This window comes from Myotis daubentonii, chromosome 8, assembly GCF_963259705.1.
Source record: "Myotis daubentonii chromosome 8, mMyoDau2.1, whole genome shotgun sequence".
In the NCBI taxonomy this organism is placed as follows: Eukaryota; Metazoa; Chordata; class Mammalia; order Chiroptera; family Vespertilionidae; genus Myotis; species Myotis daubentonii.
The window spans coordinates 37077444-37102029 of NC_081847.1; the positions used below are offsets into that span (position 1 = coordinate 37077444).

A 24586-nucleotide genomic window follows, 5' to 3' on the forward strand; every position below is an offset into this window, starting at 1 on the left:
AATGAGTATACATTTTGAAAAGTACATAAATCACAAAACATAGAAAGAAACGAAGTGTTATGAGTAAGAGTTAGCAGAAATGACAGAACAAGACTTACCAACACTTCAGATAATGGAATTATCAGACACAGAATATAAAATTTTTGTGTGTAGTACAGGGTTGGGCCAAAAGAGATTTACAGTGTGAGTATGTGAAAGAAAGAGTTACTCTGGTATTATTATTTATTAATTATTGTATTATTTTCCAAGTAAAAAACTGTAAGCCTACTTTTGCCCCACCTTGCATGTTTAAAAAAATAAAAGAAAGGTTGGAACATATGAAAAAGTAGAAGAAATTATAAAAATGAGCAATCTACACTAATAAAAGAGAAACATGGTAATTGGCGTATGACCGCTACCCTTTTCATTGGCTAATCAGCGAGATATGCAAATTAACTGTCAGCCAAGATGGCGGCCGGCAGCCAGGCAGCTTGAAACTAACATGAGGCTTGCTTGCTTCAGTGACGGAGGAAACCAACCTTCCCCGCCTGCCGCTGCAGGCCTCTGAGCGGGCAGTTTAAGAAACTCTGTAACAAATACCACCAGACTTCAGCCAGCAGATTCACAACATTGTAAGCAAAGGCCAGAAACCTACTTTCAGCCACGGAGGCCTAAGAGCTGGAGCCAAGCCTCAGAGCTAAAGCTGGCCCAGAATAAAAAAAAAAAAAGAAAAAAGGAGCAGTTGGGAGCTTCAGTCACCCCCAGCCTGAAAACAGCCCTCAGCCCCTCACCCAGACTGGCCAGGCACCCCAGTGGGGACCCCCACCCTGACAGATGTGTGACCAGCTGCAAACAGCCATCATCCCCTCACACAGGCTGGCCAGGCACCCCAGTGGGGACCCCCACCCTGATCCAGGACACCCTTCAGGGCAAACCAGCCGGCCCCACCCATGCACCAGGCCTCTACCCTATATAGTAAAAGGGTAATATGCCTCCCAGCACCGGGATCAGCAGAGCCATGAGGCCTCCCGGCACCGGGATAAGTGTGACAGGGGGCAGTGCCCAAACCCCCTGATGGCCCTGCGGCTCTGTGTGTGACAGGGGGCGGGGCCACAACCTCCCTATCCACCCTGCTCTGTTCGTGATAGGGGAAGGCACCCCAACCCCCTGATCAGCCCTGCTCTGTGCCTGATAGGGGGGAGCTCCCCAACCGCCCCCCCCCCCCCACGGGCCCTGCTCTGTGTGTGACGGGGTAGAGCCATAACCTCCACATCGGCCCTGCCCTGAGTGTGAGAGTGGCGGCGCCCCAACCCCCTGATCGGCCCTGCTCTGTGGGTGATAGAGGGCGGTGCCCCCAACCCCCTGATGGGCCCTGCTCTGGGTGTGACAGGGGGCAGTGCCCCAACCCCCCTGATGGGCCCTGCTCTGTGAGTGACAGGGGGCAGTGCCTCAACCCCCTGATTGGCCCTGCTCTGTGCGTGACCAAGGGTGGCGCCGCAACCTCCCCATCGACCCTGCCTTGAGTGTGACAGGGGACGGTGCCCCAACCCCCAAATCGGCCCTACCCTGAGCGTGACTGAGGGTGGCATCACAACCTCCCAATCTCCCTGCTCTGTGCATGACAGGGGGCGGCGCCCCAACTCCCCAATCGGCCCTGCTCTGAGCCCGACCAGGGGCTGCACCTAGGGATTGGGCCTGCCCTCTGCCACCCGGGAGCAGGCCTAAGCCAGCAGGTCGTTATCTCCCGAGGGGTCCCAGACTGCGAGAGCGCACAGGCTGGGCTGAGGGACCCCCCTCCCCCCAGAGTGCACAAATTTTTGTGCACCGGGCCTCTAGTCCTATTTATAAAAGAACTAAGTAGAATTCCTAAAAATGAAAAAACATAATAATTGAAGTTTAAAATCACATAGATAGGTTTAATAGCAGATATGATATATCTGAAGAATTAGTGGACTTAAAGACAAACTCACAAAAATTATCCAAAAAGCAACATGAAGAGACAAAATGACTTTTAAAAAGTACAGAAGGGATTTAGAGGATACAGTAAGAAGGTATATATATCTGGTTGGAGTTCGAAAAAGAGAAGAGAGACAATCTTTGAGGAGAAAAATAGTTACGAACTTTATAAAATTAATGAATGACACCAATTCTCAGATCCAGGAATCTCAAGCAAGATAATAAAAAGAAATCCACATTGCTCGGCCAGTGTGGCACCTATGAACCAGGAGGTCATGGTTGATTCCCCCATCAGGGCACATGCCCAGGTTGCAGACTCAATCCCCAGTGGAGGGTGTGCAGGAGGCAGCTGATCAATGATTCTCTCTCATCACTGATGTTTCTACTAGTATCTCTCTCCCTCTAACTTCCTCTCTCTGAAATCAATACAGATATATATATATATATATATATAATTTTTTTTTTTTTAAAGAGCCCTAGCTGGTTTAGCTCAGTGGATAGAGTGTTGGCCCTTGGACTGAAGAATCCAGAGTTCGATTACAGTCAAGGGCATGTATATCAGTTGCAGGTTCAATACCTGACCCTGCTCAGGGGTGTGTGCGGAAGGCAACCAATTGATGGGTCTCTCTCACATCGATGTTTGTTGCTCTGTCTCTCTCCCTCCCTTCCACTCTCTCTAAAAAAAAATCAATGAAAAAATATTAACAAACAAACCCCCCACAAGAAATCTACATTTATACATATCACAGTAAAATTACAGAACACCAAAGGAAAAAAAATATCTCAAAAGCAGTCAGAGTCCACGTAAACATGATTGTTAAAGCTCAAGGACGAGTACATCTAGTTCATTATACTATTTTCTCAACTTTTATGTATGTTTGAAAATTCCCATAATAAAATTTAAAAGGGGCTGCCAGCATAAATAAAACCAGTTATCTATAATGACATAATAATTAGATTGGAAAATTACTTTTTAACAATGGCAATGAAACCAGAAGACAAAATTTTCTTCAAGGTGCTAACAGAATATAACTATCAACCTAGAACCATACGTCCTACAAAAATACCTCCAAAGGCCAAACAAATGCAGTGAGAAAGACATCGCTGTACAAACAAAAGCTGAGAAAGTTTTCCAAGAATACACCCACACGCCCAGCTGCTGTAGCTCAGTGGTTGAGCATCGACCTATGAACCAGGAGGTCACGGTTCAATTCCTGGTCAGGGCACATAGCCAGGCTACGGGCTCGATTCCCAGGGCAGGGCATGCAGGAGGCAGCCAATCGATGATTTTCTCTCATCATTAATGTTTCTATCTCTCTTTCCCTTCCTCTTTGAAATTAATAAAAATATGTTCATAATAATAAAAAAAAGGGAATACACGTACACTAAAGGACATTCTAAAGAAAGTACTTCATATGGAAGGAAAGGGTCACAGAGGTAAGGTCTGAAGCATAACAAAGAAAGATAGGAAGAAAAGTGGTAAATATATTAATAAATCTACACTTTAACTGTATAGAATAACAATAATGTATGGAAGGCTTCAAAGAACTAAAATACATGACTATAGCATACAGGTCAGGATATCCTCAGAGTCAGGTTTTATATTACTTAGAAGGAGAATAAATATTTTCATTAACTCTAGACTTTGTTATGTTTGTTAAAATTTCTAGAAAAAACTATTTAAAAGCTAGATATCATGCATAATATCTAAATTAGTAAAAGGAAAATGACAAATAGCACAAAATTAATACTACAGAAATGAATGTAAATATATCAGTAATTATTATAAATATAAATGGATTAAACATTTCAGTTAAGAGACTCTCAGAATGGATAAACAAAATATAATACACTAGAGGCCCAGTGCATGAAAATTTGTGCACTTGGGGGGTTGTCCCTCAGCCTGGCCTGTGCCCTCTCGCAGTCCGGGAGCCCTCAGGGGATGTCCACCTGCCAGCTTAGGCCCACTCCCCTGAGGATCAGGCCTAAGCTGGCGGTCAGACATCCTTAGCACTGCCCAGGAGGCAGGAGAGGCTCCTGCCACTGCCTCTGCACTCGCAACCATCAGCCCAGCTTGTGGCTGAGTGGCACTCCCCCTGTGGGAGGGCACTGACCACCAAGGGGCAGCTTCTGTGTTGAGCGTCTGTCCCCTGGTGATCAGTGCGCATCATAGCAACTGGTCATTCCTGGTAGTTCTGCTGTTAGGATCAATTTGCATATTACCCTTTTATTATATAAGATAATATACAAAAGATATAGCTAATAATAAAAACAGAAAGATCGAAAGTAAGAGGGTAGAAAAACATGTAGGGCAAATGCCAAGCAAAAAAAAGCTGGTATAATTATATTCATGTCTGAAACAAAGGTATAAGGACAACCTTAATTTCCAGATGACAAATCAGGCTCAGAATTGTGTGATACAGAAATGAATATGGCCTCAGGACTGATTCCTAAATCAGGATTTTATATCATGCTGTCCCTCTGCAACCTGATCTTTTAATAAATTTATTTATCACCTTTCTATTTTTTTTTCATTGTAAAAAAAAACATCCAAAATAAAGATGAGCACAATAAGGGACAAAAAACATAACTGCCATCCAGAGGTGACAGCTGTTGAGCCACTGGAGGTCCAGAAGTTCACTGGAAATAAGGACTGTGCTAGCTTCATAAGAGTCATTGGAAACCTGCTCAATAATTGATTCTAGGACTCAACCCAGAGATCACAATTCATTGGTTTAAAGTGGAGCCAAGACATCTGAACTTTTTAAAGGTCCCCAGTGGTTATGATGGACCACCAGGTTTGGAACTTAATACTTGAGACTTGCGCTGTATAATACAGTAATCATTAACCAGGTGTCACTATTGAAATTTAAATTCATTAAAATTAAATTAAAGATTCAGCTCTTCAGTTGCAGTAGGCACATTTCAAATGTTCAATAGCCACATGTGGCTCATGGCTACTGCACTGGACAACATAGAGACAAAACATTTCCATCATCACAGATATGGGTAGTGCTTCCTAGATAATAAACTCCAAGAAAGCAACAAAGGATTACATCTTTCTTGCTCATGACTATATCCTATATAATAAAGACCTAGAAGGCGTTGGTGGTATAGTGGTGAGCATAGCTGCCTTCCAAAGACCTACTATGCAAATGGTCATCATGCCCTCGCACCCTCACGCCGGGGCCGGGGGACCTGAGGTTGTGCCCCCCGCCTTGTAGGGCTTGACAGGGGTGGGGTAGCTGGTCTCGGTCTTGCACGATTTCGAGGCCCACGCAGGTGGGCAGGAACTTGACTCTGGGTCTGCAGCATGCCCCAGACTTTGATAGGAGGGAGATTTTCATATACATTTTACTAATTTTCTTTCATCTCTGACACTTCTATTATAGAGAAAGGGCAAATAGCAATATTAAAATATTTCCTCTAATTAATTTCCTTTTAATGTGCACAAATTTTGTGCACACACACACACACACACACACACACATATGCCTAGCACCAAATATATGTTAACCATGTGAGTAAACCTGGCACATTTCTTTCCATTCTTTTCTCTGTCCCCTGCTCGTGTCTGAAACTGATGAGGAATACTGAGGCCTTCCCACCCTACCCTCCAAGAGGGAAGAAGAGCTGTCCGTCACTGGTTTGGGCTAAGTGCCTGGTAGGGCCAGCCCTTAACCCTAGCAGACCGCTGTACCGATTTTTCGGTAATTTCCACACAAAGGTGGAATATTGGCGCTAGATAAAAGGTAGATGAAAGGTAGACCTATTTTCTACAATGTCTCCAAGTTCCATCTTATTCTAACCATTTGTTTGCATGTAACTAACATTTTTCTATAACATGTTGGTTTTTTCTCTTTAATGCTCAGGAGCCCAGGTATAGGGGAGTTAGGTTCAGGGCCTCAGGTCTGGTAGGATTAAGATCCGATTTACCACCTTCTGGTTTATACAGAGGCAAAGAATCCACACTCTGTTTCCTTCCAAAGGCCATAGAAGGCAGCCCTTACCTCGGATGTTGGTTTCAAACACAGATGCATTCACATCAATATCAAAGTCCAAGTTGTCCTGGAGCACTTCAACCACCCTTTGGAATTCTGAGACATTCCCCAAAATCTAGGAGGAAAGACAGACATGACAATGAAGATATCTCAGGCTTGAAGGCATTGAAAATGTTGGAATAAGAGTCTAGGATCTGCCCTAACTGGTTTGGCTCAATAGCTAGAGCCTCAACCTGGAGACTAAGGGGTCTCGGGTTCGATTCCAGTCAAGGGCATCTACCTCAGTTGCAGACCCGATCCCCAGGTCCCCAGCCCTAGTCAGGGCGTGTGCAGGAGGCAACCAATTGATGTGTCTTTCTTGCATGGATGTTTCTCTCTCTCTGTCTCTCCCTCTCCCTTCCACTCTCTCTAAAAATCAATGGGAAAATATCCTCATGTGAGGGAGGATTAACAAAAAGAAAGAGTCTGGGATCCTATGCCAGAGTGGCCCTCACTTATTCAACTTAAGGCCTGCAGTTTCTGTTCTAGGACTGATGACAGGTGAAGAAAACACTGAGAGCTAAAATTCACAAAGACCCAACATCAAGAGACTGGCTAGGTAAATCCTTTTTTTTTTAATTTATTTTTATTGATTTCAGAGAGGAAGGGAAAGGGAGATAGAAACATCAATGAGAGAGAATCTGCCTCCTACACCCCCCCCACTAGGGAATGAACCCACAACCTGGGCATGTGCCCTTGACTGGAATCGAACCCGGGACCCTTCAGTTTGCAGGCCGACGCTCAATCCACTGAGCCAAACTGGCTAGGGCTAGGTAAATTCTTGGGTACCAATTCAAGAATACCCATTTAAACAATGTAAAACCGTATAAAAACAATATAGACTATAGAGCACATTAAGGACATCTTAGTTTGCTATTTGCCAGTGAATGTCTGTTGTTTTTAACCTTTTCTTCACATTCATGCTTGTACAAAATACTGCAGGTTGGTTGGCTCAACAATCATTCCCTTTTAGCCTCCCACCATAGAGGCTGGAAATCCAGATACTTGCTGTCTTAGACTCTAGCTGCTAGAGGTGATTGTGTTACCCAGCCAATTCGGAGCCTTGATAAGACCACTGAGGGTACTTCTAGGAAAGCTTCTGTTTTCCTAACAAAAAGGGAGACCCAGCCAGTGTGGCTTGGTGGTTGAGCGTCAATCTAGGAACCAGGAGGTCACTGTTCAATTCGCAGTCAGGGCATATGCTCAGGTTGTAAGCTCGATCCCTGGGGGGGGGGGGGGGGGGGGTGCAGGAGGTAGCCAATCAATAATTCTCTCTCATCATTGACGTTTGTATCTCTCTCTCCCTCTCCCTTCCTCTCTGAAATCAATAAAAATATGCATTTAAAAAAAACCTCACTGCCCTAGTTGGTTTGATTCAATGGATAGATCCTTGGCCTGCAGACTGAAGGGTCCCAGGTTCGATTCCAGTCAAGAGCACATGCCTGGGTTGTGGGCCCAATTCCGATCCCCAGTAGGGGGTGTGCAGGAGACAGCCAATCAATGATTCTCTCTCATCATTGATGTTTCTATCTCTCTCTTTCCCTCTCCTTCCTCTCTGAAATCAATAAAAATATATTAAAAAAAAAAAACACCTCACTATTGTAACTCCAGAGCTCAGTACTGCATTTGGCATACAGTTGGCCATTAAATGAAGAAGTAAATGCCACCTTCTCTAGGAAGCCTTCGGTTCTTCCTTTAAAAGACTCCGGTAACTTCATCCACACAGCTCTCCAGGCGTCTGTGTCTGTCCACATCGAGAGTATCTTTGACTGGACAGGAGCCTCACTCATTCCTACATTCCCCCAGAGTGCTGCACATGGCCCCTGAAGGAATTACTCAAGAAATGTTTGTTGAATGATTACATGAGTCTTTCTCCACATTGAAGCTAGTGATCTGCTCAAAACAGATATTTCATCATTTCCTGCCCTCCACTTAAGAAATTTTAGTGGCTTTCCATTATCTCAAACTAAAGATCAAAATCCTTAACATTGTGAACCTCAGCCGGTCCCCATCTATCCCTCCAGCCCCATTTGCTTCTGTCTTTTCCTTCCAACATCTCATACACACTGGCCTTCCTTTATTTCACTGCACTTGCCATACTCTCTCTTTTGCCATAAGGCCTTTGCACAGGCTGTTCTCTCTGCCTGGAATACTCCTTCCTCCCCCACTTCCCAAGTCAAAACTTGCTTCTCCTTCAGATCCCAACTTAGTATCAGTTCATTACCTTAGGGAAGTCCTCTGTGACCTCCTCAGTCTAGGTCAACTTCTTTTAGATATCACCACTCAAAGAGCCATGTTCCTTTCCCACAGTGCACTCTCCTCAATTTGTAATTACACATCCTTTAGGATTAGTCTTTTGTTCTTTGTCCCTCCCACTAAAATCATAAACTCCAGGAAAGCAGGCACTGTGTCTATTTAAACTCACTACTGTGGCCAACTGTGTGGCTCAGTGTTGAGCATCAACCTATGCACCAAAAGGTCGCGATTCAATTCTGGGTTTGCGGGCTCGATCCCCAATGGGGGGTGTGCAGGAGGCAGTCAATCAATGATTCTCTCTCATCATTGATGTTTCTCTCTCTTTCTCCCTCTCCCTTCCTCTTTATTTATGTTTGATTGTTGGTTGTTGTTCTTAATTTTTTTGTTTTCTCCTCTTCCTCTTTGAAATCAATAAAAAAAAAATACTTTTTTAAAAACTCACTATTGTAACTTCAGAGCTTAGTACTATACTTGGCTATAGTTGGCCATTAAATGGAGGAGTACATACAAATTAACACTAAGGTGAAAAAAAGCTAAATTATATCTACAAGGTAATCACAATCATGTAAATATTACTAATTTATAAAAATGAAAGGTGTTAACAGAGAACCAGAAATAGTGAAATAGGGGAAAGTGGCCCTGGCCGGTTTGGTTCAGTGGATAGAGCGTCGGCCTACAGACTCAAGGGTCCCGGGTTCGATTCTGGTCAAGGGCATGTACCTTGGTTGCAGGCACATCCCCAGTAGGGAGTGTGCAGGAGGCAGCTGATCTATGTTTCTCTCTCATCAATGTTTCTAACTCTCTATACTTCTCCCTTCCTGTCTGTAAGAAATCAATAAAATATATTAAATAAAAAAAAAAGAAGTAGGGGAAAGTGGTTAAATCCTCTCTTGTGCCTTCTTTAAGGATGACAGTTAAGGCCTGGAATCGTACAGAATAGGGTTCAGGTCCTTGCTCTTCCATTTCAGAGCTACGTACACTGGCCAAGCATTTTTATCTCTTTAAGCATCAGCTCTCCCAGTGGTTAAGGAGTAAAGGTACTTACCTCAAAGGGTTGCTGGAAGGATTAAACAGGATAATACATGTAAAGTGCTTAGCACATACATAACACACTAACTAATTACTGCTATTATTTTTATCACTGAACATATCCATCAGAATGTAAGCCTCTGAAAATAAGGAGGACATCAAGGTCTCTATATCCCCCACTAAAAAGAGTTCTACAGGCCTATCATAGTTCTGTGTTCTACAAACATGTGCTGAATAAATGAGCCTGAGTAAACTCGGAATTCATCATTTTCCACTATCTAGGGCAACCAGAAATTGATGGTTCAGAATCATGAGTTGAAAATAAAAGACCTAGGTCAGTGATGGCGAACCTTTTGAGCTCGGCATGTCAGCATTTTGAAAAACCCAAACTTAACTCTGGTGCCATGTCACATATAGAAATTTTTTGATATTTGCAACCATAGTAAAACAAAGACTAAAAAAAAAAAAAAAACAAAGACTTATATTTTTTATATTTATTTTATATATTTAAATGCCATTTAACAAAGGAAAATCAACCAAAAAAATGAGTTTGCATGTCACCTCTGACACGCATGTCATAGGTTCGCCATCACTGACCTAGGTGAAGAATTCATTTTTACCAATAGTCAAACTGCCGAGAGGAAAAGGAATAGAGGAGACACTTACCAGCAAGGTATCCAGAGCATCAATTAGAGTCAGAGAAAAGCTGTGAAAGGACAGAAATCCCAGCTTAATAAGAAAATCAAACACCACATGTCAAGACTGCCCCAGATCAGTACCCAAAAACCTAATATATGAGGCACAGCAATGCCTCTGCCTATCTCACTTCCAGTCACAACAGTAAAGCCATAGTGAAAATTGCCAGGAACCTCTGATCCATTTAATGCACCTGGGATAAGGGACTGATATAAGCCCAACTGCAGTTAACACATTAAGCACCCAGTCAGTCACCTGTGACTGACACTATACTTTCCGTCCGGAAGACAAAACAGGCCGGGACTTAACGTGTTACACACTTGCCTATATTCTCAGGCATTCTTCTCTTCATAGGTAGACAGGATGAGACTACAGCTAAGAGTAAGGGCTTTTCCACACCTAAAAACTTATCTCTCAGTACACAGAACTGTATGCCTGAGAATGCTCATGTCAGTTCAGAACAGCAAAAAGCTAGAAATAACCCAAATGCACACGAGTTGAAAAGTGATTAAACTGTAGTACACTCAAAGAACACAAAACTATAGAGGTTGTTATCGAGTTCTTTAACAAAAAGAGTTCTATTGGCTAATGTTAAGGTACTCTCATTGTTAAATGACAAAGACAAGCTATGGAATAGGCAGTGTGATATGTTTACTAGTATGTCTGCATTGTCAAAAAGAGACATATAGGCCTGGCCGGTTTGGCTCAGTGGATAGAGCATTGGCCTACGGACCAAAGGGTCCCGGGTTCGATTCCAGTCCAGGGCACATGCCCAGGGTTGCAGACTCGATCCCCAGGGGGGACATGCAGGAGTCAGCCAATCAATGACTCTCTCATCATTGATGTTTCTATCTCTCTCTCCCTCTCTCTTCCTCTCTGAAATCAATAAAAATATATTTTTTTAAAAAAAGAGAGACATATAGACAGAAAGCAGATTAGTTGTTTGGGCTGCTGGTGGTAGGCGGATTAACTATAAAGGGGCACAAGAGAACTTTTTAGGGTATTCTATAACTTGACTGTGATATCAGAACCTCAGAAATGTTCTACTTGTTGATTGTGATAATGGTTACTATATACTTAAAATGGGTATATTTTATTATGTGTAAGTTATGCCTTTAAAAAATTAATTTGAGCCCTGCTGATGTTGCTCAGCGGTTGAGTATCGACCCATGAACCAAGAGGTCCCTGGTTTGAGGTTCGATCCCAGTCAGGGCACATGCTTCATCCCCAGTAAGTGGTGTGCAGGAGGCAGCGGATCAATGATTCTCTCTCATCATTGATGTTTCCATCCTCTCTCCCTCTCCCTTCCTCTCTCTCTAAAATAAATTTTTTAAAAACATGTTTTTAAAAGTTAATTTTAAAAGATGTCTATATGATTATATAAACTGAAAATATTTACGGAAGGATACTCAAGAAAGATTATTTCCTTTATTTATATGATCTTGTACTGCTTGAATTTACCATTTGCTTGTATTACTTTTTTTTTCAACTAAAAAACAAAAACCAACACAAATTTTGTTGATTTTACTTAACTTGACCAGTCCTTAGCATACGCATTTGTAAAATGGAGATAAGTGTTAAGAGAATCAAATGAGATGACAAAGGCAAAATGCTTAGCACAGTGTTTCATCAATGTCAGCTTCAATTAAATGCAATGATTTCTTTACTCAAAAGGAACAAGACAGAGAATTCCATCTCTGATTTTTATTCTAGCGTGAGAAAGACAACCTAGCAGCCAGGTGAAAGGGATAGTATCAGAGAGTGAGAAGTGCTAAGAAGAATAAGTGATTTGTGAGAGTGACCTGGAAGGAGTGGGTCGCAGGGAAGCTGATGCTGCGGTGACATTTTGGGCTGAAATCTCAAGAAGCAGTCAGTGTGTGCGGATAATGGGGGAAGTGTGTTTCAGTTTCACCAACAACAAAGGCTCGGAAGTGTCATGGCTGGGAGAGTTACATCTCCTCCTGGTTTGTTGGTCCACCTATAAAATGAAGGGGTTGGGTCCTCTTACTTCCTGGAGCCTTTCCATGGTATTCCACAACTCCAGAGGTCTGCCCAAGCCCCCATGACCAGCGCCCGTTACTCTTGTGGCTGGAGTCCAAGGGTTCAGCCCACCAGGCTAACCCAGGCTACTCCACTCCGGGATCCAGGTTTCCAGGCTGGGTGGATCCGGATGGTGCTGGCCTGAATGGGGGTGGGGGTGGGGAGGGGGGGAAGGTCACGGCCTCGCCCTGGCTAGGAGCTTTTCCGGATCCGGCAAGGAAACCATCAAGCCACCAGTCCCAGAGTCCCACCCGTCTAGAACCGGACTGCCAGACCCCGGCCACCCCTTCGCACTACCTGCCCCAGGTGTCATGTCCGTCACAGGTGAGAGGTCGCAGCTCGTCGTAGGGAAATGCATTCTCCAGGTAGCTGTCGTAAGCGTGGTAGAACATGGCCTTGACTCGCTCCCTGGTGAGGATTAGGAGAAATAAGGGGCAGAAAACGAAATCAAGCAGGGGAAAGGACAAGAAATAGGCGGAAAGTGGAAATCACCCCGATTCTGCCGGGAGCCCAGAGGCGGATTCCGAGCAAATGAGGGTGGGGGTCGTGGGGCAGAGGGCAAGGAAGGAACCCGCTCGGTGCTTTTCATTCCCCGACTGCGTCAGGGCGAGGAGCCTGACCGCTTCACCTGTAGTGGGCGGGGTCGGGCGCGGAGCCATCGGGGCCCGGCGCACCACGGTGCAGTGGCAGCAGCAAGCACAAGAGGCCGAGCGGGGCCAGCAGCCGGAAAGGCATAGAGCTCGTGTCCTGTCAACACCGCTGCCGCGGCAGCCGCCACCACCATCTGCTCATCCTGCGAGCCTCTGGGGTTCTTCCGGGAATCCGCGTCACTGCGCCTGCGTGCTGATGACTCAGTCACTCACTTCCGAACTACAAGCCCCAGAATGCAACTGGTAGCGGAACCGAGGCAAAGAGCATCCTGAAATATATATATAGTCTGGGACGCAGGTCCACGTGTCTTAAAGACAGTGGCTATTACAGCTACTGCAATTAATTAATGTTTTAGTAACAGCATTTATTGAGCACTTATTGTGTACTAAGACTGTATGGAGCACTTAAATAGATTATCATTTTTAAAAATCACCTTATTAAACATGAAGGCAGGGACTCAACATTTGTTGAGTGTATGTATTTATATATAAAGATGGATGAAGAATGTTCAGCCTTTACCATTAGGCATACTGAGTTTCCCAGACTAGTTCCCTGCTCGTTGTGTAAGGTACAACTTACTTCCATTTATTTGTCCAAAGCTGCCACTCTCGAGATTTCCAGAAATCTTATCATTTCTAAAAATTCATGAATTTTGGATTGTTGTTATTTTTTTAATTCTCAGCTGAGAATGTTAATTGATGAAAGAGAGAGAAAGAGATGGATGTGAGAGAGAAACAACCATCGGTTGCCTCCTGTATGTGCCCGGACCCAAGATCCAACCCACAATGTAGGCATGTGCACTGACCGGAAATCAAACCAGCAACCTTTTGGTGTATGGGATGACACTCCAACCAACTGAGCCAGCCGGCCAGGGCTCTCTCCCCTGCCATTTGGGATGTGGTTACATTCTAATGGTCTCTTCCGTCTCCAGCCCAGTGCAGAAGTTTTCCCATCCAATCCACTGGACCATCTCAGTGGCTGCAGCCCTGTAGAGTATCCCAGGTGAGAATGAGACCCTGGAGCACTATAGCGTTCAGAAGGTTTGGAGCACATTTTTCCATTTTCCTTCTTGCAAGTTCCCAGAGTTTGGTCATCCTTTTAGACTATAGCAACACTTATGACTTTGAGCACTGTGATGTGCAGTAAAATCAACCCTGGATTTGAAATGAGACCTGGACTTCAATTCTAACTTCAAGTCCATGCAAAGCCTCTAAGTGTGACCTTGAACATTGCCTCTCCCTCCCCAGACCCAGCTTCCTCATCTATAAAATGAGAGGGTTGAGCCCTGGCCAGTTTGGCTCAGTGAATAGAGCATTGGCCTGTGGACTGTAGGGTCCCACGTTCAATTCCGGTCAAAGGCATGTACCTTGGTTGCAGGCACATACCCAGTGGGGAGTGTGCAGGAGGCAGCTGATCAATGTTTCTCTCTCATCAATGTTTCTAACTCTCTATCCCTATCCCTTCCTCTCTGTAAAAAGTCAATGAAAATATATTTAAAATAAAATAAAATGAGAGGTTTGAACAAATGAACCTCTGAGGTCCTTGAACTCACAGGCAGTTAGGTATGAGCAGAGCAGGAACTGATAGGCCAGATGCTGAGGGTCACCAGGGCAGAGAGCCTCAGTTGCCTAGCAACAGGCAAAACTACAAGCCCTTGCAGACCACTCCCTTAAGCATTAACGCCTGGAAATGACTTCTAGGCCTTGGCTGTGTTTCAGCCCCAGGCCCTTAGGAGTAGCAAAACAAGGCAAAGCAACATAGTGGCTGACATCAGGACCAGCTGCAATGATTAATGACCCCCTGGGGACCAACCAATTAGTGAAGACCACACCCTCAGGAGACACTGGGAAAGCTGATGAATATTTTATTGAGATCCTCCCCTGTGACTTCCAGATAAAAGCCCACAGAACTGAGGACCCTGCTCTTTCTCTATGGAGCATGTCTTTCCCCACCCTCTTCTCCTCCCTCCCCTTTCCCCCCCTTCCATATGCTCTTCCCCCCCCCTCCCAATTTGTTTCCTGAATCCATTTCTTCTACAACTCTCTCTACTTCTGTGACATTCTAAATAAACTTTCTTTTACAGTTTGAGTCTTGGCTATGAATTCTTTCTTAGCCAGAACTCAAGTACCTAGGTTGCTGAACCAAGGTTGGGTCTGACTCCAAAGGACCTAACACCTGTTTTTCCACCGCTAACACTAGGATTGTCCATCCTCCCTCTTTGGTGAAAAGGTCAGATGGAAGTGGCAGCTCAGTTCCTTGAGCTGGAATGCAGACAAATGTCCTTTGGTCAAGCATCCTTGAAAATATCCCTAAATGCCATCAGTTGATATGAGAATTAAAACCCTGACTTAACCCAGAGAGCTTAAGGTAGTGCAGTACAGTATTAAAAGTGTGGGCTTTAAATTTGAGCAGACCTGAGTTGGAATTGAAGCATGGTAGCAACCATGTTTGGGTAAATGTTTAATATTTTAATCCTTCTGACTTGGCTTCTATCATTATTTGCTTGCTAAAATAATAGAAAAGTTATTTTGATTTTCTGAATTACATGAATCATCCCATTCGATTAAATACCCTATCGATTGTAATTTGAATACCCCATTGGTTGTGGTCATACTGGTTTTAGAAAACACATTCCTCTGCGCCTGGAAACCAGGACTGCCCAATTACTCTAAATTGACCCAATGGGTCCAGATAATGTGTTCCTGTCGACTCAGTGGTCCCAAGACCCGAAACTATAATTAATCTTTGTAGATAACGAATCGGCTCAATCTAGCTTCTGTAACAAACTGCTTTTTTGCAAACCAGGTTCCTCATTCCAAAGCCCGAGATGTAATCAATACCTTTGTGATTTTTGCCTATATAAATCTGGTGTTGTGGCCATCTTAGCACTATGAGATTTGGAGAGCATAGCCCCCTCATAGTCCCAGCTTCAAAATAAATGTGACTCCTTAATTCAACTTCTTGAGGCGTCCTTGTGTGATTCGCGGGGTACATTACAACAGAATAATAGCTCCATCACCTATTAGGAGTGTGGCCCCACCAGTTTTTCTTCGGAGGCTCATTCCTATTTGTAATAAATAGGAATAATACTATTATCTACCTAATGGTATTATGAGGATTTAGTTAGTTAGCTATTGCATGTGTAGTGTTTGTCATAGTGCCTGGCAGAATAGGTACTAAAAAAATATTAGGGTGTTTTTGGAAACTCTTTTTTTAAAAATATATTTTATTGATTTTTTTACAGAGGGGAAGGGAGAGGGATAGAGAGTTAGAAACATCGATGAGAGAGAAACATGGATCAGCTGCCTCCTGCACACTCCCTTCTGGGGATGTGCCCGCAACCAAGGTACATGCCCTTGACCGGAATCGAACCTGGGACCCTTGAGTCCATAGGCTGATGCTCTATCCACTGAGCCAAACCGGTTAGGGCTGGAAACTCTTCTTTTTTAAAAAAAAATTTTGTTTTATTTCTTAAAGTATTACAAAGAGTATTACACATGTCTCCTTCCCCCCGCCCTTGACATCTCCCTGGCCTCCCCTACCCCCCAGTGTCTTGTGTCCATTGGTTATTCTTATATGCATGCATACAAGTCCTGCGGTTGATCTCTTACCCCACCCCTACCCTCCCCAGGCTTCCCACTGTAGTTTGACAGTTTGTTCAATGCTGTTCTGTTTTTGCATCTATCTTTGTTCATCAGTTTATAATGGTCTTTATTATCCATAAATGAGTGAGATCATGTGGTTTTTTTTCTTGGCTTCCCAGGGGCTGTCACAGCCTCACAGGGGCCGTTTCAACCTCACAGGAGCCGTCCCAGCCTCACAGGGGCCGTCCCAGCCTCACAGGGGTCATTTCAACCTCACAGGAGCCGTCCTAGCCTCACAGGGGCCATCCCAGCCTCACAGGGGCCGTCTCAACCTCACCAGGGCCGTTTCAGCCTCATCGGGGCCGTCCAACCTCACAGGGGACGTTTCAACCTCACTGGGGCCATTTCAGCCTCACGGGGGCCGTTTCAACCTCACCAGGGCCGTTGGAAACTTCTTGAAGGTGCCAAATGGATGGGAAACTGAGACTTGGGTAACACAGGGTAATATAATAGTCTCCTGTGCTACTGTAACAAATTACCACAAACTTGGTGGCTTAAAACAACAGAATTTTATTTTTTCATAGTTTTGGAGGCCAGAAGTCTAAAATCTGTTTCACTGGCCACATTCTAGAAGCTGGCAGGGCCACACTCCCTTTGGAGGCTCCAGGGGAGAATCTGGCCCGGCCTCTCCAGCTCCTGGAGAAGGAAATGCTGCTGGCATCCCCTGGCCTGTTCAGGGTGCATCGCTCCAATGTCCACCTTCTCCTCTGTGGGTATGGGTGTCACATCTCCCTCTGCCGCTCTCTTATAAGGACACCTGTGATTGCATTTGGGGCCCACATGGATAATATAGGACAATCTCTCCTCAAGATCCTTCATCACCTCTGGAAAGACCCCTTTTCCAAATAAGGTAACAATCACAGTGTCTAGGGATTAGCACCTAGTTATCTTTAGGGAGCCATTGTTCAGCCTAGCACAGGTTTCAGGTCTGGGCCTTTCCCTGCTGTGAAACTCACCCGGGTCTAATGGTTCTCCATATGAGTCCTTAGCTTGTCTTTTTGTCTCCCATTCAAAACTCTAGTATGGATAAGATTTTTGCTGGGAGAGTGGAGCCAGGTTGCTTGGTAATGACAGGTCTCTTTTTATGTGCAAGATTGAAATACTCATTATTTTTCTTTTTCTACCTTGATGAAAATATGCACTTTTCAAACTTCACAGAACAAATACAACCATGACTTACATTTTCACAGTTTATGTGGTTCGTTTCATAGTTACCTCATGAGAAAAAAATATTGTTTTACCCTCTGGAAAGCATTAGGACTCTTTCTTCCTGACTTCACCTCTCACTCTATTTACTATATTGGATTCTAGAAGGTTGTAGTCCACCAGAGAAGAGTCAAACTTGAACATTTACTTATGAAGAGACTCAGCGTCAATTGGCTCTCTACACCTTAATTTCCTGATTTGAGATGTAGAAATTGACAATAACCTAAAAGTTTTCTGGGGATTAAATGGGACAGTAGTCAAAATTCTCAGTACTGTGACTGGCACATATTAAGTTCTTGATAAATATTCTCTTCCCTGCCCATTTATTCTTTTTTAAAAATGGGGGGGGGGAGTGCATTTATTACTTCTATTTACTGAGCATCTGCCCCTAGAAATCCAAGGTTTTATGGGCAATAAATCCTGCCCTCAGAATTTGACACATAGGGCTGAACACACAGCAAAGATTCCAAAGTAGTCAAGCCACAGTCTTTTACTTGGAAGTGCTTGAAATTCTGATAGAAAGGCTTCTATTGGTGAATACTTGGAATCAGAGTGTTCAAGTCTTCCTATGGGTCAATACGGTTTGGAGGATGCACAGATTGTATCAATATCCAAGTGGAACAAGCCTTGGACTAGTGGTCAGAAGCCCTAGGTTCTATTATAGGTTTAGCCACTTTCTCTGTGTGATTTTAGGAGTCACTTTCCTTTTGGAGGTTTCAGTTTCCATATCTGGAAAATGAGAGCATGGAACTATCTCTCAGCACAAGGAAAATATTAACAGAATTATTGCAAAATATAATCAGAAAACAGAATTCAACATACATTCACTGCAGAAATTTTCCTCTAGAAACAATCATAAAGCAGAACAAAATGGTCGGGAAACATTACAAGTGAAATTTCACTATTTCCAAATGAATCATATCAATAATGCTAATAAGAAAATGGCCAAAATGTATCAATAATAGCAAGCATTTCTATAGCACTTACTATGTTCTAGGCCAGGGGTGGGCAACCTTTTTGTGAGTGCGTGCCAAAACCAGCAAAATCTCTGACTCAAAATTCTTCTGCGTGTCAACCCTAATTTTTTAAGAACATGTTACGCCTACTTGATATCTCTTAAGGTGTACGTATGTGAAGAACCTTGAAGAAATAATAAAATTCATTCGAGCGACAAAAACACAGTATATGATGATGAAAAATACATTTATTTTTTAATGTATACATCTACACTGATAGTCCGACAGAAAACTTTATGACTCCGTTTGATATTATCAGTTGGACTTTTGCTGCTGCATCCCTGATGACAGAGATTTTACATCAGGGTTATATTTCATGAACTTCAGAGATATGCATGAGCTACTACTTTCATCCGTCAGGCTACTCCTATTATGAGACTTAACAAAATTCATCACTGAGAACAAAGATTCACAAGCGTATATGGATGAAAACATGGAGTGTAATGCTGTTGCAAAGTGTTTTAAACAGAAAAAAATTTCTGGAATGGCATTCCAAGTCCTCAATAGTTCGTTTTCGACACTATTGAAATTGCTCTTCCCCTCTTTCGTCAATCCATGTCTATGGTCTTTAAGATAACTTGTTATGTAAAATTATTTATTTATCTAAGATGCACCTACACTGAATTTATCTGAAAAATAAAAAAGTCAATATTAAGAAAAAAAATTGTAAATGGAAGATTATAAGAGAGGGTTTCACGCGCCAGCAAGAGTTACTGGCGTGCCATGTTTGGCACGCGTGCCAGAGGTTTCCCACCCCTGTTCTAGGCACTCTTCTTAGTACTTTATATATATTAATTCCATTAATCCTTTCCAAAACATTATGAGACAGCATTTTACAGATTTAAAAAACTGAAGCCCAGAGTTTAAAAACTGAAGGGAGGCTTAGTATAATCAGCATCTCAATCAGAATAAGTGGTAGAGCCAAGATATGGACCCAATCTATAACGACTGCATTGATGAAATTAATGACAAGTGTGAATAAAAGTCAAATACAGAATTTAAAAGAGGTGGAAATCTGACTTCTGCAATGCCTTCTAGCTTTACCTTCTCATGATTCTACATTCAATATCACCTTCTTTTTCGCTAGAAAGTCAGAGCAGAAAGTTGAATTCACTGAAGCTGGAAGCCAAGGCACTTTACTAGTAGTTCCCCTTTAACTGAGTACTCTTCACTACTTTCAGCAGGGAAATATCTGAGAATTCCTTTGCTAGCATCTGGGGATCGTGCGGTTCAGGTGGATTCCCCCAACTCTCAGAGCCAAGTTTGCATGCTACATATTTTGGAACTGCCAAAAAATAACTAGTTTATCCATGGGAAACTTCCCCTCTACTGCTTTGTAGAAATGCTTTCATTTCCCCTGACCACAGTTTATGTAAACATTTAGAGCACTGATTCCTTGGTCAGAGCCCCAGAACAAGTATTATAATGCTCATGTTCCAAGTGAACTTGGATCTGTGGCCACATCTGCCTAGAGAAACTTAGCCATCCTGGGTATATTCAGGCAAAAGTATAGAATCAAGAAGTGACCACAGATAGTCTCATAGTCTAGTCTGATGGGCTCAGAGAGGCCAAGTGGCATGCTCTAAACCCACAACTAGCACGTGGCAGAGCTGAGATGTGAACTGGGACGGCTTTACCCCAGAGCCCTTGGCCCTGGCCTATACCACTTCTACTCTGGGGCCTGGGAGGAGGGAGTGGGCTGAGTAGACAGCACAATGATGCCCTGAAGGAGTTTATAGTCCAGAAGAGAAGATACGGGGATAGAATGTGACAATGTAGCTACCATGGGAGACAAAATTTTATATTGGTTTTGTGAAAACAGTGAGAGGTCACTTCTAGTTGGGCGCATCAGGGAAGGCTTTCAGAAGGAGGTGGTATCTAAGCAGGGCTTTGAAGGAGTGGGAAGGATTTGGAGAGGTCTAGAGAAAAACAGCAGAAGAGTAAAATATATGTAATAACTCATAAGAAGTTGTTTTATCTCCACAGTGTGCTTAACACTAGAAACTTAATGCATTCGCCACACTAACAAATTAAATATGGAAAATCTAAGTGACTGCTTTGGTTGTCTCCTCAGGAGATGAGAAGCAGACAGAGCCAAACCCTTTGCTTCTCCCATCCTCCAGCATTACCTTAGCACTGGTGATGGATCCGAAAGGAGAAAACTCTTTCCTTAACTTCTCATCGCCAATGGTGTCATCCAAGTTCTTAATATAGAGATTCACCCCCTGGATATCAACTAATTCTCTCTTGCTTCAGCTGTTCAAATTTCCATTTTAACTCAGCCTGCTGTTCCACTGTCTTCTGTGCACAGCCTACAGAAATGACTTTCCCACTTATTTCTTTTCCATTCATTTCTTCTACAGCCTTTTTGGCATCCTCATGTTTTTTGTAATTCACAAAGCCTTTGGATTTCCCACTGGGATCTCATCACCTTGACACTTAGGGTCTTACCAAACTGGCTGAACAGCTCTTTCATACTCTCTTCATCCACTCCTTCCCCAAAGGTTTTGATATACACATTGGTGAACTTGGCTTTGGCTTCAAGCTCGGCTTCCTGCTCTTTTCCAGACTTGCATCTGCCCACAAACACTTGGGCAGTCATTGGGCGCATGCCGTTCATCTTGTTGATGGCTTTGTCTGCAGCCTCTTGGGTCTCAAAGTGAACAAAGGCATAACCCTTCTCAAGCCATTCTCATCACACATCACCTTGTAGGACAGAATGTTTTTGTTAGGTCCGCTCTGAAAGGAGCCAGGCCAAGAGACGTGAGAGTTTAAGCAATTTCATTGCCCACTCTCACAGCGGGGCTGAGACCAGTGCGTTGCTGTCAGCCGCAAGGGGATGGCTAGGTTCTCTTATATAGGGTAAAAGTATGCTTTGTAGGATCTGGTGTGAGTGCACAAGTTGGTCAAGTGGAAGGTGTTATGCCCAGATTTTAAGATCCCCAATAGACGACCAGGGAGCCAGCCAAGTCCGATGCAAAAGCAGAGAGTCTTTTATTATTATTATTACAGACCCGGGTCTGGCTCCCAGCCTCCACCGATGCAACGGCGAGACGAGAGTGTCAGCCCCGTGGGAAAAAGGGGTTTTAATAGGGGGGTGGAGTGAGGGGAGGAGAGATGACTGTGGGCTCTGCCGATTGGCCAGGCACAAGTCGGGTCTTGTTACACAGGATGTGGTCATATTTATGGCGCGTATGTCCCTTGATTGTCATTGGTTAGTTTAAAGAAGTCCTGGGTGTGGCTAGCAGAGGCTTGGGCTTCCAGGAAGAAGCCTTTGCCGAGCACAAGGCCAAGGTAAGATGGAGGGCATAGCCCTTACCCTGGGGCAAGATGGAGGGCATAGCCCTCGCCCTTTCAAAGGGAGGGCACCAGTCAGTCAAGGGAGGAGAGTGGACTGGTCAGTCAGGCAGAGAGGATTCTTATCTTGCTTCTGTAGATGCAGGCCCTCTGCCCCAAGCTAGGGGAAAAGGCTTATAACCGTATGTATTTCAGAAAGCATGTCCAAGCAGGAGAGATTCGGGGTAGTTCACCCTAACAATGTCCGAAAGCAGAAAAAGTACCACAAAGTGCCTTGCCATCTATCAGTTTGTCCAAGTTCTTGATGAAGATCTTTCCCACACCAGATTTTCTCTAAGAGGAATCCCTTATGTTGCGGACTGGCTTTCCCGTAACCACATCCAAGTTCATAGTATTCAAGGCCCGCTCAGCGTCAGAGGCTGGAAGCTGACGTGGATGCTCAGTGTCAGTGGCTGGAAGCTGACGTAGGTGTAACCCTGGGGGCGGCAGACCTGGATGGACAGCACAGGGCCCGCAGGGCTGAACTGTGCATACAGCCTGGCCTCGGTGACCTCGGAGTGCAGGCAGCCACCTACAGGGAGGCCAGGGAGTAGCTGCGGCGGCAGCGTTCATCTCCCCAGCCCCCACCACTCCAAGGCCCGCCAGGAGGACTTCTTACAGGACCACACAGGACAAAGGGGATCTTCTCGGAGGTGGGCCGCGCTGACCCACAGAAGTTGACGCAGGCTCGGCAGCAGGAGGGCACTCAGAGTTCGGAGTTCGGCACAGCTGGCTCCAGGCTGCAGGGCCGCAGACAAGATCCTCGCAGAGACAATACCCCCGCCCCTGCGGGAGTTTGTAATTTTCAGCTGTCCTGGTCTGAAGCGCCAAATTTCCAAAACAAATGTATGAAAATGGGGACTTCCCTCTAAATTACAAACCATCTTAAAGAGCCAACCAAACAGTGCCCATGCGGCCTTCAGGACACAGGTTTCTCTTCAAATACAGGCTTTTGGCGGCTTAAGATGACAGCAGCCAGTGAAGAGGGGCACAAAATATTAGTGGGTGCCGGCTCGGCCAGCCTGGGCCACGCGCAGCCACCTCCACGCAGGGCCGCCAAGAGCGGTGCGGACACGTGGCCGCGGGGAGGGCAGCACGGGGCAGGGGCGGGCAGAGGCACGTGGACAGGTGCGGCTCACCACAGACGATGGGGACCACAGACAGGCGGGATGCCCAGGGTGGGCGGTGGCTGCCGCAGGCTCGGGCAGGCTGCAAAAGTGACTTTCCCGTGGATTCTCAGGAGGATTCTCTCTCTCTCTCTCTCTCTCTCTCTCTCTCTCTCTCTCTCTCTCTCTCCCCTTTTCTTTTCTTTCCTTCCTTCCTTCCTTCCTTCCTTCCTTACTTCCTTCCTTCCTTCCTTCCTTCCTTCCTTTTCTCTCTCTTTCTTTCTTTCTTCTTTTATTTTTTTATCTTTTTCCTCTTTAGGCTACTGAGCCAAAGTAGCAGAGGCTGCAGCAACTGCAAGTGGAGAGAGCCAGCCAAGACACGATTGAAGAACAAAGTGGGAAGACTTGATCTGTAAGATTTGAAGATGAATTATATACCTACTAGAGGTCTGGTGCATGAAATCATGCACTGGAGTGGGGGGGGGGGGGGAGCGGGTGGCCTCAGCCTGGCCTGCGCCCTCTTGTAGTCTGGGACTGCTCGCTCCTAAGCGCTCACTTGCCTGCCTGTCTGATAACCCCTAACCACTCACCTGCCTGATCGCCCCTAACCGCTCACCTTCCTGCCTGCTCAGTGTCCGTCATAGCCACTGGTCATTCTGGTCATTCCGCTGTAAAGGTTGCTTAGGCTTTTATTATATAGATACTAACTGCGATAACGTGGCATTGGTGCAGGGAGGGACAACCAGGCCATGGAAGCAGAATAAACACGTTCACTGTAAGTCAGAGATTCCACTGAGATCATGAAAGAGGAGCAGACTTTCCATAAGCAGTGCTGGGACAACTGGATATCCATGTAAGAGAATTAATCATGACCTCTACCTCACACCATACACTTAAAGGTGAAAGACAAAACTATAAAGCTTTTGAAGATAAATAGGAGAATGTCTTCTCGTCACTCCATGGGTTACACCTAGTCAGCTTCCAGCCACTGACGCTGAGCGGGCCTTGAATACTATGAACTTTGATGTGATTAAGAGAAAGCCGATCCACAACACATGGTCGCAGAGGGATCCCAGGGTAGAGAGAGATTTCTTAAACAATGTTAATGTAAAAACATTCAAACCTGTAAAGAATTTTTGTGAGTTTACTTGAGCCAAACTGTCGACAATTGCCCAGAAGCAGTATCTCAATGGATTAGGATAATGCTCCAGAGAATGGCAGTTTCATCTAATTTTATACATTGCAATCAAAGAAGGGATGTAGGTGGGTTACATGAAATCCACTGGTGATAGATTAGAGAGGCAGGAGAAAGCAAAGGGTGTGTGTGTTGGGGGGTGGGGCTGGGATTGGATAAAAAGTAAAATGATAGACACATACTTAGGTGGGTGCAGGATAGTGAACAGTCAACAATTAACATCTATATATATAAAAGCCTAAGCAAGCAACCGGCCAATCGGCCAACTGGCTGGCCGGCAGACCAGCTGACCATCCAGTAGCTATGATGCTCACTGACCACCAGCGAGCAGATGCTCAATGCAGGAGTGGAAACCACAGGCATGGAAACATGGGACAGACTGATGAATCTAAGAAGGAAGGGGAGAGGGGGAAGCGCAGGAAGAGATTAACCAAAG

The 24586-nt window shown here is 44.6% G+C and overlaps 1 protein-coding gene, 1 long non-coding RNA gene and 1 pseudogene across 2 annotated transcripts in view; all 3 read right to left on the reverse strand.

Moving 5' to 3' along the window:
* The window catches only part of EDEM2 (ER degradation enhancing alpha-mannosidase like protein 2), a 33841-nt gene extending 21022 nt beyond the window's left edge, over window positions 1-12819 (reverse strand). Inside the window, exons 1-4 of the mRNA XM_059705976.1 lie at window positions 12625-12819; window positions 12294-12404; window positions 9927-9966; window positions 5946-6051 (exon numbers count right to left, since the gene is read on the reverse strand). Of these exons, the coding sequence (XP_059561959.1) occupies window positions 5946-6051; window positions 9927-9966; window positions 12294-12404; window positions 12625-12731 (364 nt within the window). The 5' untranslated portion in view covers window positions 12732-12819. The remainder of the gene's footprint in view (window positions 1-5945; window positions 6052-9926; window positions 9967-12293; window positions 12405-12624) is intronic.
* Window positions 4687-5375, reverse strand: LOC132239549 (uncharacterized). The gene is made up of 2 exons (XR_009454074.1): window positions 5080-5375; window positions 4687-5030 (listed from the first exon to the last, which is right to left on the reverse strand). It is a non-coding gene; the product is annotated as an uncharacterized LOC132239549 (long non-coding RNA).
* Window positions 12820-20558: 7739 nt separating the features above from the next.
* Window positions 20559-21294, reverse strand: LOC132240186 (polyadenylate-binding protein 4-like; annotated as a pseudogene).
* Between the last annotated feature and the right edge of the window lie 3292 nt (window positions 21295-24586).